Raw genomic sequence first — 13,767 nt, 5'->3', positions numbered from 1 at the left:
CATTCTTTTAATGTTGGGCTTTCCGATGCTTGCCAATGTTTTGGTATCAGGTATTTTGCTGCGTTTATTAAATGAGGTATCACTGGTTTCTTATACTGTTTTGTTGTCAGGTTAGTGCTATGAAATAAATACATTTCTGGATTTCTAGGCATACTCACTCCCATTATCTTCTGAATCAATTGTATCACCTCTTGCCAAAATTTCTGTATTTTTAAACATTCCCACCATATGTGCACAGTTGTTCCTTTCATCCCACAACCTCTCCAACAGAGCGGTGATTTCTGCGATTTATCTTTATGTACTCTACTAGGTGCTATGTACCATCTTGATAGACACTTATAATTCATTTCTAATCGTAATTACATTTATTGCTGTTCCATCCGCGAATATCAGCATTTTCTCTTTCTCACTCCAGTGTGCACTGAGTTCCGCTTCCTATTTTTCTAGAAAGGACGGTGCCATTGGTTCCACCATTAAAGTAAGGATCTTGTATATCTGAGATATACCATGCTTCGTGGCTCCTGTAGACTGAGCAATTTCTCGAACGGCAATAGATTTTCCCCTGACCTTATTGGGTATGGCAATGTTTTATAAAATGCCTAAGCTGAAAATATCTTCGCTCATCAATCACCAATAATTCTCTTTTATGTCTTAACTCCTGAACGCATAGCTCTCCCTCTTTCATAATATGTTTATATATTATTACTTCAAATAGTGTCTCATTCCCTGGTAGTGCAATTTTTATTGAATAAATTAGCACATTTTTAAATACTGCACCATGGGAAGCTCTTTATATGTTCACAATTAACATGCATATCATCACATACGTGATCTGGAGTCCTAAAGGGACCAGAACCCAATTATATTGGTGGTATTTTAAACAATACCTGGAGAGTCCCTAGTGGACAGGAAGCTTGGAAATAACCTTTGTAGTAACAGAATTGATGGATGTTTCTGATGTATGAAGGCGAGAGCTTGGAAAACACAGAGGTGGCACATGTGGTTTTAAATTAGAAGCAACTAAATGTACCAATAGTGTGGGACTTCATAAGCACTGAAGAAATGTGTTGATGAAGAGATTTTTAATATAAACACTTACGTTTACAAATGCCCATGTTTTAATAGCAAGATTGTATTACATTATTGATGGACTAACACACTAGTGATTTATGTGGTTTATCCAGATTGCATATTGATATTAATGATAGGTTTGTTTATTTCTTCACGTATTGCACAAGTCGGTTAGCAAGCAGCACCCTCTATTATATGGTCTATTTATTCTGAGAACAATTTTGGTGTTTGCAGCAGTGTAATATTAGATTTCATTTATTTAATCTAAATTATATTTATTTCATGATTTATACACATTTATTCACTGGTAGCGCAGGGGTTCACATTGGATTAAATAACAGTGACAAAGTGGTCAGCACTTCCACCTAGCAGCACTAGGGTTGCCAGTTCAAATTTCAGCCACGGTACTACCTGCCTGGAGTTTGCATGTTCTCCCTGTGTAAAATTTCCTCCAGGTACTCCAGTTTTCTCCCACACTCCAAAGACATGCTGGTAGGTTAATTGGCTCCTGTCTAAATTGTTCTAAGTCTGTGTATGTATGAATGTGAGTTAGGGACCTTAGATTGTAAGCAGGGGCTGATGTGAATGTACAATATATTTTTGGAAAAGCACTGCATAAATTCACGATGCTATACAAGTACCTTAATAAATAAATAATTGAATAAAACCCAAAAATACCAAAAATGTCATACTCCTAGAACCATGAGAATGTTTCTCTTCTTTCCCAAGGACCAATTTACTTTGCACTATAAGGTTTCTATAGTCTTAAAGTAAACTTGTCACAAACCTTAGGGCCCTTTCACACTGGGGCGGGAGTGGCGTCGGCGGTAAAGCGCCGTTATTGTAAGCATTCGGCCGCTAGCGGGGCGGCTTTACCCCTCGCTAGCGGCCGAGAAAGGGTTAAAAACCACCACAAAGCGCCTCTGCAGAGGCGCTTTGCCGGCGGTATAGCCGCGCTGTCCCATTGATTTCAATGGGCAGGAGCGGTGAAGGAGCGCTATGCACTCCGCTCCTTCACCGCTCCGAAGATGCTGCTAGCAGGACTTTTTTTCCCGTCCTGCTAACGCACTGCTCCAGTGTGAAAGCCCTCGGGGCTTTCACACTGGAGACAAAGCAGCGGCACTTTCAGGTCGGTTTGCAGGCGCTATTATTAGCGCAATAGCACCTGCAAACCGCCCCAGTGTGAAAGGGCCCTAATCAGTTCAAACAGATTTTTAATAACAAAACACATTGTTCACTTTGAATGAAAATAGCATGTCAAAACAATCAGTAGATCCAGGAGGTAGCTAAGTATATATACAAGTATAAGGCCACGTTTATATTGAGCTGGAAAAAGCAGGATATAAAAAAGGTCCAATCTGCATGTTCATTATGTAAGAGGAGTCCCTGCTGTCAGAATACAATAACACAGGGAGGATTCCTCCGTCTACCTTACTTACTTATCCATTCGGGTTTTTTTTTTTTTTTCGATCAGCCTGCTCACTAATAAAAAAAAAAAAAAGGGATTCATGTATGGCAAGTCTTACTTTACCTTAAAAGTGAGATGTCTACCCAATATGTGCACCTTACTAATTAAAGTGGTATGTGGTAGGGGGCGCTAGTAAAAGTGCTATACAAAATTACTATTAATTGATGATATACATTTGTGATTAAACAAATATATTAATTAGCACTATGCACTTTATTCTAACAAAATACAATAATATAAAAATTAACAAAATTGATAATATTTGTGATAAATTCATTAATCAAATAATCAAGTCCATAAATATTCTTAGTGTTGTGATTCTTATCCATACATCGTCACCAAGGCAAATCTTTGTGAATATCACAAAGTAAATTGCCTACTCACCAAATAGACATGACCTCTTTAACTAGAAAAAATAAGTCACAACAGGCTGTTTGTATACAGTTGTGCTCATAAAGTTTACATACCCTGGCAGAATTGATGATTTCTTGGCCATTTTTCAGAGAATATGAATGATAACACAAAAACTTTTCTTTCACTCATGGTTAGTGTTTGGCTGAAGCCATTTATTATCAATCAACTGTGTTCACTCTTTTTAAATCATAATGACAACAGAAACTACCCAAATGACCCTGATCAAAAGTTTGCATACCCCAGTTCCTAATACTGTGTATTGCCCCTTTTAACATCAATAACAGCTTGAAGTCTTTTGTGGTATTTGTGGATGAGGCTCTTTATCTTTTCAGATGGTAAAGCTGTCCATTCCTCTTGGCAAAAAGCCTGCAGTTTCTGTAAATTCTTGGGCTGTCTTGCATGAACTGCACGTTTGAGATCTCCCCAGAGTGTCTCAATGATATTGAGGTCAGGAGACTGAGAGGGCCACTCCAGAACCTTCACTTTATTCTGCTGTAGCCAATGACAGGTCGACTTGGCCTTGTATTTTGGATCATTGTCATGTTGGAATGTCCAAGTACGTCCCATGTGCAGCTTCCTGGCTAATGAATAAAAATGTTCCTCCAGTATTTTTTGATAACATAATGCATTCATCTTGCCATCAATTTTATCCAAATTTCCTGTGCCTTTGTAGTTCACACATCCCCAAAACATCAGCGATCAACCTCCGTGTTTCACAGTAGGAATGGTGTACCTTTCATCATAGCCCTTGTTGACTCATCTCCAAATAAAGCGTTTATGGTTGTGGCCAAAAAGCTCAATTTTGGTCTCATCACTCCAAATGACTTTGTGCCAGAAGGTTTGAGGCTTGTCTCTGTGCTGTTTGGCGTATTGTAAGTGGGATACTTTGTGGCACTGTGTAGTAATGGCTTTGTTCTGGGGACTCGACCATGCAGCCCATGTTTCTTCAAGTGCCCCCTTATTGTGCATCTTGAAACAGCCACACCACATGTTTTCAGAGTCCTGTATTTCACCTGTATAACCCACAAGTTATTTGTGGGTTTTTCTTTGCATCCCGAACAATTTTCCTGGCAGTTGCGGCTGAAATTTTAGTTGGTCTACCTGACCGTGGTTTGGTTTCAACAGAACCCCTCATTTTCCACTTCTTGATTAGAGTTTGAACATTGCTGATTGGCATTCTCAATTCCTTTAATATCTTTTTACATCCCTTTCCTGTTTTATACAGATCAACTACCTTTTCCCACAGATCCTTTGACAATTCTTTTGCTTTCCCCATGACTCAGAATCCAGAAACGTCAGTGCAGCACTGGATGAAAGATGCAAGGGTCTGTCAGGAGTCCAGAAACTCATTGACCTTTTATACACACACACTGATTACAAACAAACAGATCACAGGTGAGGATGGTTACCTTTAATAGCCATTCAAAACCCTTTGTGTCAACGTGTGTGCATGTTATCAGGCCAAAATATCCAGGGTATGTAAACTTTTGATCAAGGTCATTTGAGTAGTTTCTGTTGTCATTAGGATTTAAAAAGAGTAAACACAGTTGATTGATAATAAATGGCCAAACACCAACCATGAGTGAAAGAAATGTTTTTGTGCTATTATTCATATTCTCTGAAAAATGGCCAAGAAATCATAAATTCTGCCAGGATATGTAAACTTATGAGCACAACTGTATATCAGTGGGCTTGCTGGTATGCCAATGGAGCTGTAGCTGGAAACCTTTTCAATAAGATCCTCCTCTACACCACAGGTAAACCGTACATAAATGAACATAAAATGGGACCATAGCGTAATACAGTTTATTAAAAAAATTAAAATAAAACAATGCCAATTGGCTGCTCACATTTCAGGGTGCCTTATCCCGGCATTGGGGATAACAGCAAGTATCACCAGGTGTAAGGTCTGCAGACTCCACTTGGTATCTGGCGTGCGTTCCACCGCCGTGGTAATTGTAAACCGGAAGTAGATGACCAGAAGTGACGCAGGATAAGGCACCCTGAAATGTGAGCAGCCAATCGGCATTGTTTTATTTGCATTTTTCTTAAATAAACTGTATTACGCTATGGTCCCATTTTATGTTCGATTTACCTGTGGTGGAGAGGAGGATCTTACTGAAAAGGTTTCCAGCTACAGCTCCATTGGCATACCAGCAAGCCCACTGATATACACAAACAGCCTGTTGTGACCTTCTTTTTATTTAAAGAGGTCATGTCTATTTGGTGAGTAGGCAATTTACTCACACTCGGGTGATATTCACAAAGATTTGCCTTGGTGACTGTGTATGGATAAGAAAATTTATGGACTTGATTATTTGAGTAACAAATTTATCACCAATATTATCAATTGTTAATTTTTATATTGTTGTATTTTGTTATATTAATTAGCACTATGCACTTTATTCTATTTAAGTACAAAAGTATATAATCAATTATTAGTAATTTTGTATAGCACTTTTACTAGCGCCCCCTACCACATACCACTTTAACACTAAAGTCAGTACATAGCACTTTAAGGGGAGCAGTTTTAATAATATCAAATTTGCAAATTTTTGTTCCCATAGCGCAAGGTTTCTATCATTACCACCTTACTAATTAAAGCTGAATTCTGGTAAAAAAAACAAAAAAAAAAAAAAAAAAAAAACACACTTTTGGACATTTGCATTGTAAATATAAATGTTGTAAAAATGAACTATGTGCCACATGTGGCTGCTGCTGCATTGGTGGCAAATCTTTCATCTAGCCCATACAGTAAGCGTTGAATGTCCGGCAATGAGACTTACACTTCCGGCTGGTGTACACAGATGATAGCAGGTAGTTTGCTCTGCACCTTCTTCAGAAAGCATCTTGCATTATTTTCACAGAATGCAAAGTATTCGGTGTATGGAGGAGGTGCAGAGCGAGCGACCCACTATTATCTGTGTATGCCGGCTGGAAATGAAAGTCTCAGCACTTATCGGGTTATATGGGTTTACTGAAAGTAAGCATTTTCCGAAAAGCAGCAGCATCCACACATTGCACGCACTACATTAGTGGTCTTTTTTTTTTTTTTTTTGTTACAATGCAAATGTCAAAAAATAGTTTTTGGCCAGAGTTCAGCTTTGAATTCTCCATTTTATTTCAGTTGATAATTTACTTCATGACACAAAACCTCTATGTCCTATACCCAATAGGGCACTCTTTACAAAGAATACACTTTTGCAATGGATAATAGTAGCTTGGATTCAGCAGGGGCCCCAGACAGCAGGAAAGACTTATGCCGCGTATACACGACCGGACTTTTATGGCAGACTTTGTCCTGCGGACTTTGACGGACTTTATGATGGACTTTCCGAATGAACGGACTTGCCTACACACGATCAACCAAAGTCCAACGGATTCGTACGTGATGACGTACAACCGGACTAAAATAAGGAAGTTCATAGCCAGTAGCCAATAGCTGTCCTAGCGTCGGTTTTTGTCCGTCGGACTAGCATACAGACGAGCGGACTTTTCGACCGGACTCAAGTCCGTCGAAAAGATTTGAAACATGTTTCATTTCTAGGTCCACCAAACTTTTGGGGAAAAAAGTCCGCTGGAGCCCACACACGACTGAATTGTCCGACGGACTCCGGTCCGCCGAACAAAGCATGCCGTAAAGTCCGGTCGTGTGTACGCGGCATAAGAGAACCCTGCGACATTCCACCCCAAAAGGAAACACTTGATTTTGATGACTTTGCACCTTAAAAGTTTGTTCGAAAGGACAATCCATGGGAAATACTGTGAAATCACACCTACCTTCTAGTGCTTCTTCATAGAGCGCATGGACACCTTCTGGGACAATTACTGCTAATGCCGTTCCACAAAGCAGACCTGCACCCAGCACGGTCACCAACTTTAAACGTTCCTGCATGGGCACATGGCAAAGATGGAGATGAAATGAACTGCTAGAATATTCAGTAAACATAACCTTATAAAATGAAACTTTAGGAAGACACAACATCTGCAGCTTAAAGCGGAATTTCACTTTCTCAAATCAACAGTGACTAATTTTAATCCTTTCCTGCTAACATTAGTAAATGGATAGGAAGGTATATCATATTTTCTTGTTTTAAAATTTTTTTTTACATTTCTTTAGTTACTTCCCGGTTTCCATGCCTAGGTAAATGATGTCATACATCTCAGGAGTCTTCAGGAGGGGGTTTCTCATCTAAGCACACCCTCCTGCCTGCAGCTAAGGGCAGATGGATTCCAGGAAGTAAATGCTACATGAATCTTCCCTTACTCAAGATGGCCACGTCCAGAAATGCTAAAGGGGGGGGGGGGGGTTAAAGTATTTCTCAACAAAATAAAGCATAGACACATGGATGGATGGGTGAGTTTGCTTTGGATATTAAAAATGAATTAAATTATGCTTTGGGTGTGTGGTAGTCAGATGAAGTGCAATTCCGCTTTAAAATGCATCTCCATTCTGAACACCTTATAAAGAGCTTTAAACAACCCACAACAAATAATATATGTATAGCTATTTTTACGATTGCCTAGCATTTTGGGGGATTTTCTATGGCTCATGATTTATTTCCTACATAATTAAAAGGGCCCAGGATAATGGAATCTATCAGTGAGTCCCATGACTTCAATGCCGTCAATAAAAAGTTCCACGCCATCATATGGACCGATTTGATACTTTTAGTACAGCTACATCTATAGAAAACATTACCCAAGTCTGTAAAAGACCTTGCTCTCACACAGGCTTTAAAGAGGTTCTTTAACCACTGCCCGCCATATAACAATATGACGTCGGGAAAGTGGTTCTGTTATCCTGACCGGACGTCATATGACGTGATCAGTATAACAAGCCACCGCAGGGGCGCGCATCGCAGCGATCGCTATTGTGGTGTGTCAGTCTGATACACAGCAACTCCGATCTAGGTAAAGAGTCTTTGACGGAGAATTTGGAAAAAATTATAAGTCAGCAGCTACAAATACTGTAGCTACTGACTTTTAATAAAAAGGACATTAACCTGTCCAGGGGTCCAGCACCATGCTCACATGAACCGGTTCTTTAACGATCTTTGGGTTCCCTAGCGCCTCCATGTTTACTGTGGGCAGCCGGCTGTGATTCTTTGTGGTGTCACAGCCAACTGCCCAATGTGCATGCGCAAGCCGTGCTTTGTGAATAGTTCCCACAGCCTTCTAGGACTTATTACGTGTCCCAGAAGGTTGCGGGGAGTGGGGAGGGAGAAGAACTTCCAGTGGATCGCTGCAGAGATCCGACCAGAAGTGGGTGCAGATACCTATCAAAACCAGGTACCAACCACCCCCGCAAAAAAAAAAAAAACACAAGGGGGGGGGGGAGGCATAAAGTGGAACTTTCCCTTTAGGATGAAGTTCCGCTTTCAGCTTGTACACAAGCAGTGTGGACAGCAAGCTTTTGTTGAACCCTTTCAAGTACTATTCAGCTTCAGTTTTGGAAGGGCAAAACAAAAAACTTAAGTGCCGTCTGTGACTGCCAGCTGCTAGCAGGCTTTAGTGCTACTTGAAGCTTGTTGTAAGCCTGCTAAGCTGCTTGTTTAAAGTGACAGTCTGCATTCCCATTAAATTCTGTTTAACATTCTCAAAGTGGAACTGAACTTTCTTAAAGGCTTCAACAAAGCAGACTGAAGTTAGCCAAAAGCTTTACTAAATCTTTGCAAAAGCTTGCTGTACACACTGTTTTTTATAGACACTGAAGCCTAAGTGAACCAGGCCGAAAATTACTGGTTAGTATAATCCCAGAGCAAAATTCTCTTATTACCACTTTGAAGGGTAGTTAACCCCTAATAAATGAACGTATTTGCTCCCTTTTTTTTTTTTTGTTTACAAACTATTTTTATTGGGTACAAAAAAAGTGGTACAAAAAAGTGCGAGTGAGGAAAAGCCGATACACGGCTATTCCTGTTTACATCGTAATCAGCTGTGATTGGACACAGCTGATCACGTGGTAAAGAGTCTCCGTCAGAGACTCTTTACCTGGATCGGAGTTGCTGTGTGTCAGACTGACACACCATAATAGCAATCGCCGCGATGCGCACCCCTGCGGCGGCTTGTTATACTGATCACGTCATATGACGTCCAGTCAGGATAACAGAACCACTTTCCCGACATCATATTGCTATATGGCGGGCAGTTGTTAGGCAATTAAGTTATGCATTGCTTGTTTGAGTTGGCCATACAAAAGCCTTTCCATTATAGTCGCCTTAACGGTCTCAGTTTAACTTGACAACACACAGAACAGCTTTGCGGAAACAAATGCACCAACATTTGGATAATATAGGGCACTGTGAAGAATAAAAGGATAACAGAATTAAAATGAATTTACTGAAGTTATCAGGACTGGTTCACATCATGAATCACATAGGAATGTGCTGCACATTCCTGTGCGATTCACATGTGATCCGGGGGCAGTGCGATTTCAACTCATTCATTTGAATTAGAGGTGCACCGAAATGAAAATTCAGGATGCACTTGGCCGAAACCGAAATTGAAGTTTTTAAAAAAATATATATTTTTATAAATAATTGTATTATATTTGACTTTTTAATTATAGATCATTAAAATTAATATGAATTTATTGTCAGCCATTATGAGCATCTTTTAAAGGTGCTAAAAAAAAAAAAAAAAAAAAAAAAAAAAACACACCTCCCCATTGAAATGCACTGAAAATGCAGCAAGAACGCATCAAAAATGCACTCGTGTAGCGTATTTGATGCATTTTTTTGAATCACATGATCTATGAAAAACACACCATAAGCACAGTAAAATCACAACAAAATCGCGAGCGTTTTCAGCAGTCATTATTGGCACCTTTTTTCCTTTCAGCACGATGGTAAAAACCCTATTTTCGGACGATAATTTTAGGCGCATCACTAATCTGAATGGGCTGAAATTGCACCAGACTGCAATGCAAGTAGTGCATGCAATACTTTAAAGAACACACAGAAACTGGATTGCAAGGTTCTACTGTACCATGTGATCTGGTGCAGGCATGCGCCCTGCGTTTGGGATGTCGTTAAATTAACACTGAAACCCGCTGCAGATTGCAGCTGCAGTGCGTTCTGAACGCGATGCGGGAAAGGTGCATGAAATGCATGTTCCCCACAATTTTGGTGTCAACAGCCCCTTAAAGTAGTTAGCGGATTCTCTACATTGGATCGGTTAGGGTACCACTGGACCGTTCAAATCAGATAGTGGTAAGCTGGGCAGATCCTTCAAAACCATGAATGGGCCCCAGACCACCTATTGTCACTCCACTGGCAACAACATCTGACCAAAATAGTCCTTGTGGTTATGCTAATTTTACAAGACTGTGCTAAAATGTTACTGTACTGTGTATCCAGAGTGTAACTGTCAGTTTTATACACTTGTAGGGCATCAGCTGGCAGGATTGCGGATGATATACGTGCGTTACCTAGGTTTCTCACCTATACATGGTGAGGGGTTACAGGGTTGATCACTGATATGGAGAAAACAAATATTATCAGATTCTTAAAGTGGATGTAAACCTTCACATATACCTAGTGAAGTGAACAGCCTCAGATGATACGCAGGGATGAAACAAATTTTCCTACATATGTTTTACATGTATATCTGCTGTCTTCATCTTTATATACCATTTAGAATCGTAGTCGAGTTTTCACTTCCTCGTTCAGCAGTAACAGTGTAGTGTTGGATTACACTGGGAGACAGCTGATTGGAGGAAAGGCACACTCCCCCCTCCACATAGGCAGAGACTTTCAGAGCTGTCTTGTGAGTAAAGCAGCTTTCTGCTAATCTATTTATAGCACCCACTCCAACACAAAATCCAGGCTGGTTTTATCACGTGTCAGAGAACTTTTCAGAAGTTATCATGCTGATAACAGAAGAATGGAGCAGAAAAAAGCCAAGGGACTTAATGCTTTGAAGAGAGATAAGAAAACACTGCAGATATATGTGCCCAGCTCAAATTTCATGAATCGGGTTTACATCCAGTTTAAGTTCTGTTCAGGGTCATAGTGATTGAAAGCTTTGTAGAGCTTTGGGTGAGAGAAATCCTCCATTTCTAGGTCTACATCTTACCTGGTAGCTGGACCACATTTAAAGGGGTTGTAAAGGTAAACATTTTTTCACCTTAATGCATTCTATGCATTAAGGTGAAAAAACTTCTGACAATACCGCCGCCCCCAGCCCCCCCGTTTTACTTACCTGACCCCTGGAAAAACAGCTGCTCGCTCCCGACATCTATTCCTCCGCTCAGGCTGGCCGCTGATTGGCTACAGTGGATGGATTGGAAGCAGCGCAGCCATTGGCTCGCGCTGCTGTCAATCACATCCAATGACGCGGCGCCCTGGGCGGCGGGGCAGAGTGATACAGTGAGCGGCTATAGCCGCCGGCTGTATCACGGGAGCACGCCCGCAATAACTAACCACCATGCGAGGGAGCTCGCATTAAGGTGGTTAGTTCTTGCGGGGAGGAGCTGAAACAGCCGCCGAGGGACCCCAGAAGACCAGGTTCGGGGCCACTCTGTGCAGAACGAGCTGCACAGTGAAGGTAAGTATAACATGTTTTTTTTTTTTATTTATTTATTTTTTTTTTAAATAACAAACACCACACATACACACCAGTTCTATTGGCAGGAAAAAAAGTCTCATATAAAGCGTTTAGCTTTTTTTTTTTCTGCCAGAAAACTCTCAAAAACAAACCAGAAGGGTTTTTTCTGCTTGTAAACACTAAGCTTAACCACTTCCAGACCAGGCCTTTTCTGACACTTTTACTTTGTTTACATGTAACAATCAGTATTAAGTGCTAGAGAAATTTTTTTTTTTCTTTCTTTATGTCGAGCAGTATTTGGGCAGCAGTTTTTGAAAAGTGAAATTTTTTTAATTTTAATGCACAAAAACATAATATAATACCCTATTGTTTGGTAAAATTTAAAAGATGATGTTACACTGAGTAAATAAAAAACAAAACGTGTCACGCTTTAAAATTGTGCACGCCCGTGCAGCAGCGACAAACCATGTAAAATGTTATCCAAAGGCAATGTTTTAAAAGCCTTTACAGGTTACCACTTGAGATTTACATAGGTCTGGCACTAGAATTACTGCCCACGATCTGACGTACACAGTGATACCTCACATGTGTGGAACGATCATTGTTTGCACGCACGTGGGACAAGTGTGTGCATTCGCCTTTGCGTGCTAGCGGAGGGGGTGCTTTAATTTTTGTTTTCAATTATTTTCTTTTTACAATGTCACTTTAACTTTTTTTTAATTATTGGGAATATAAATATCCTGTGATACCAACAGACAGCTACAGGTGCTCTTTATGGAGAGATCTGGGGTCCCAAGATCTCTCCTTTGTCCTTAAAAGCATCTGATCACACCAAGATCAGTGTGATCAGATGGTTTCCCATCTGCAGGAGGGGGTGGTTTTGCTTTTGGTTTCCTATACCATAGAGGCGACTGGATCTCGGATTGCCTCTATGGTCAACTGGCAGAAGTGTTGGCTGGTCGCTGGGGTCTCCCAGTGGAATGGTAGAGCCTGATAAAGCTGTGGGAGGCAGAAGAGGAGTCTCCTTCCACTGCTTGTAAAAGCAATCCAGTGGCTTGTCACTAGGATAGCTTTGACAAGAAAGCTGACCATTGGCTCTAAAAAACCAGTACCAGGATGATGCCTTGAGCTGCGGGCATCATTCCACTAGAACCACTTGAAGTCCAGCAACATATGGGTTCATCACTGGTCCTCAAGTGGTTAAGATATGTCTCTAAACGTCTTAATGTGCACGGACACATAGGATAACACTGAGCTGCTTCTACAGACAAAACACAAAACTCCAGAAAAGCAGCAATTCTTTAAGCCCAGGTTGCATGGACCCCAATAGTTGTTTCAGCTCTGCACAAGCATTTATATATGCAAACTGACTAATGTTTAGGTCTCTGTCTCATTTACTCTCTGACGTGGGAGCCTGCTGCTGAGTGAAAAGGCTGACAACTGACAGAACACTAAAAAAAGTTACATATGTGCTGCCATTTTTTTGGGGGGGCCGAGACCCATTAGGGGCATCCTGTTAGTCAGAAGCTCTGACATGAGTTCAGTTAGTTGCCAAGACAAGCAATTGCTTTTTTTGTTTTATGCTATGGACTTGCTGTAGAAAGCCATCCTGCACTAAATCTAGGTCTGGCTACTGTCTTGCTGAATAGAAATGCTGAACAAACTTTCTGGGGCTGGTCCTGGGTGTCCGTCTTTGGCATGGTTTACTGCTGATACAAACATCAGAGCCCCCCCCCCCTTTACAACATCAATATATTTATTTTATATTGCGAATACAAGTGTCCAGTAGAACAAAAGTCTACTATGATGTATGTACCTATACTGCAGTTTATAACTGCAAAATCATTGGCTTAAAATAAATATCAGAGCAGCCTGTGAAGTCCAATAAACTATCCCCTGTGCCTGTCTGACCTATTAAATTGTCTTGTAAAGTCAGCAAATTCTGCTGAATCAGACAGTGCTAAATCTTAGACTCCTGTTTTATCACGATCAAATACCTATGATGCATAATCTCTACATGTTGGAGGTAGATGGATTAAAGCCTATTATTCTAGAAAATTCGTTAGCAGAAGCTCAGTATTTCAAGCACTATAAAAGGTATAAATCTCTTGCAGAAATTACAGCCCATAGCTCAATGGTTTATTGGCTGCCGTTCACAGAACAATGCTACAATCTAAATACACAAATCCCTGGCAGATCTGTACAATGGACAGTGATAGTCAGAACACCCTCCAAGATCTGGAAGTCTACACATTTACATTTTC

At 40.5% G+C, this 13,767-nt stretch overlaps 1 protein-coding gene across 1 annotated transcript in view; it reads right to left on the bottom strand.

Moving 5' to 3' along the window:
• Positions 1–13,767, bottom strand: part of SLC39A9 (solute carrier family 39 member 9) — a 40,622-nt gene that overhangs the window by 13,361 nt on the left and 13,494 nt on the right. Inside the window, exon 3 of the mRNA XM_073609407.1 lies at positions 6,734–6,842. Within this exon, the coding sequence (XP_073465508.1) occupies positions 6,734–6,842 (109 nt within the window). The remainder of the gene's footprint in view (positions 1–6,733; positions 6,843–13,767) is intronic.

Source organism: Aquarana catesbeiana, linkage group LG13, assembly GCF_042186555.1.
Source record: "Aquarana catesbeiana isolate 2022-GZ linkage group LG13, ASM4218655v1, whole genome shotgun sequence".
In the NCBI taxonomy this organism is placed as follows: domain Eukaryota; kingdom Metazoa; phylum Chordata; class Amphibia; order Anura; family Ranidae; genus Aquarana; species Aquarana catesbeiana.
The sequence above is the reverse complement of the archived record's forward strand: the minus strand, read 5'-3'. Positions and strand labels throughout refer to the sequence as shown.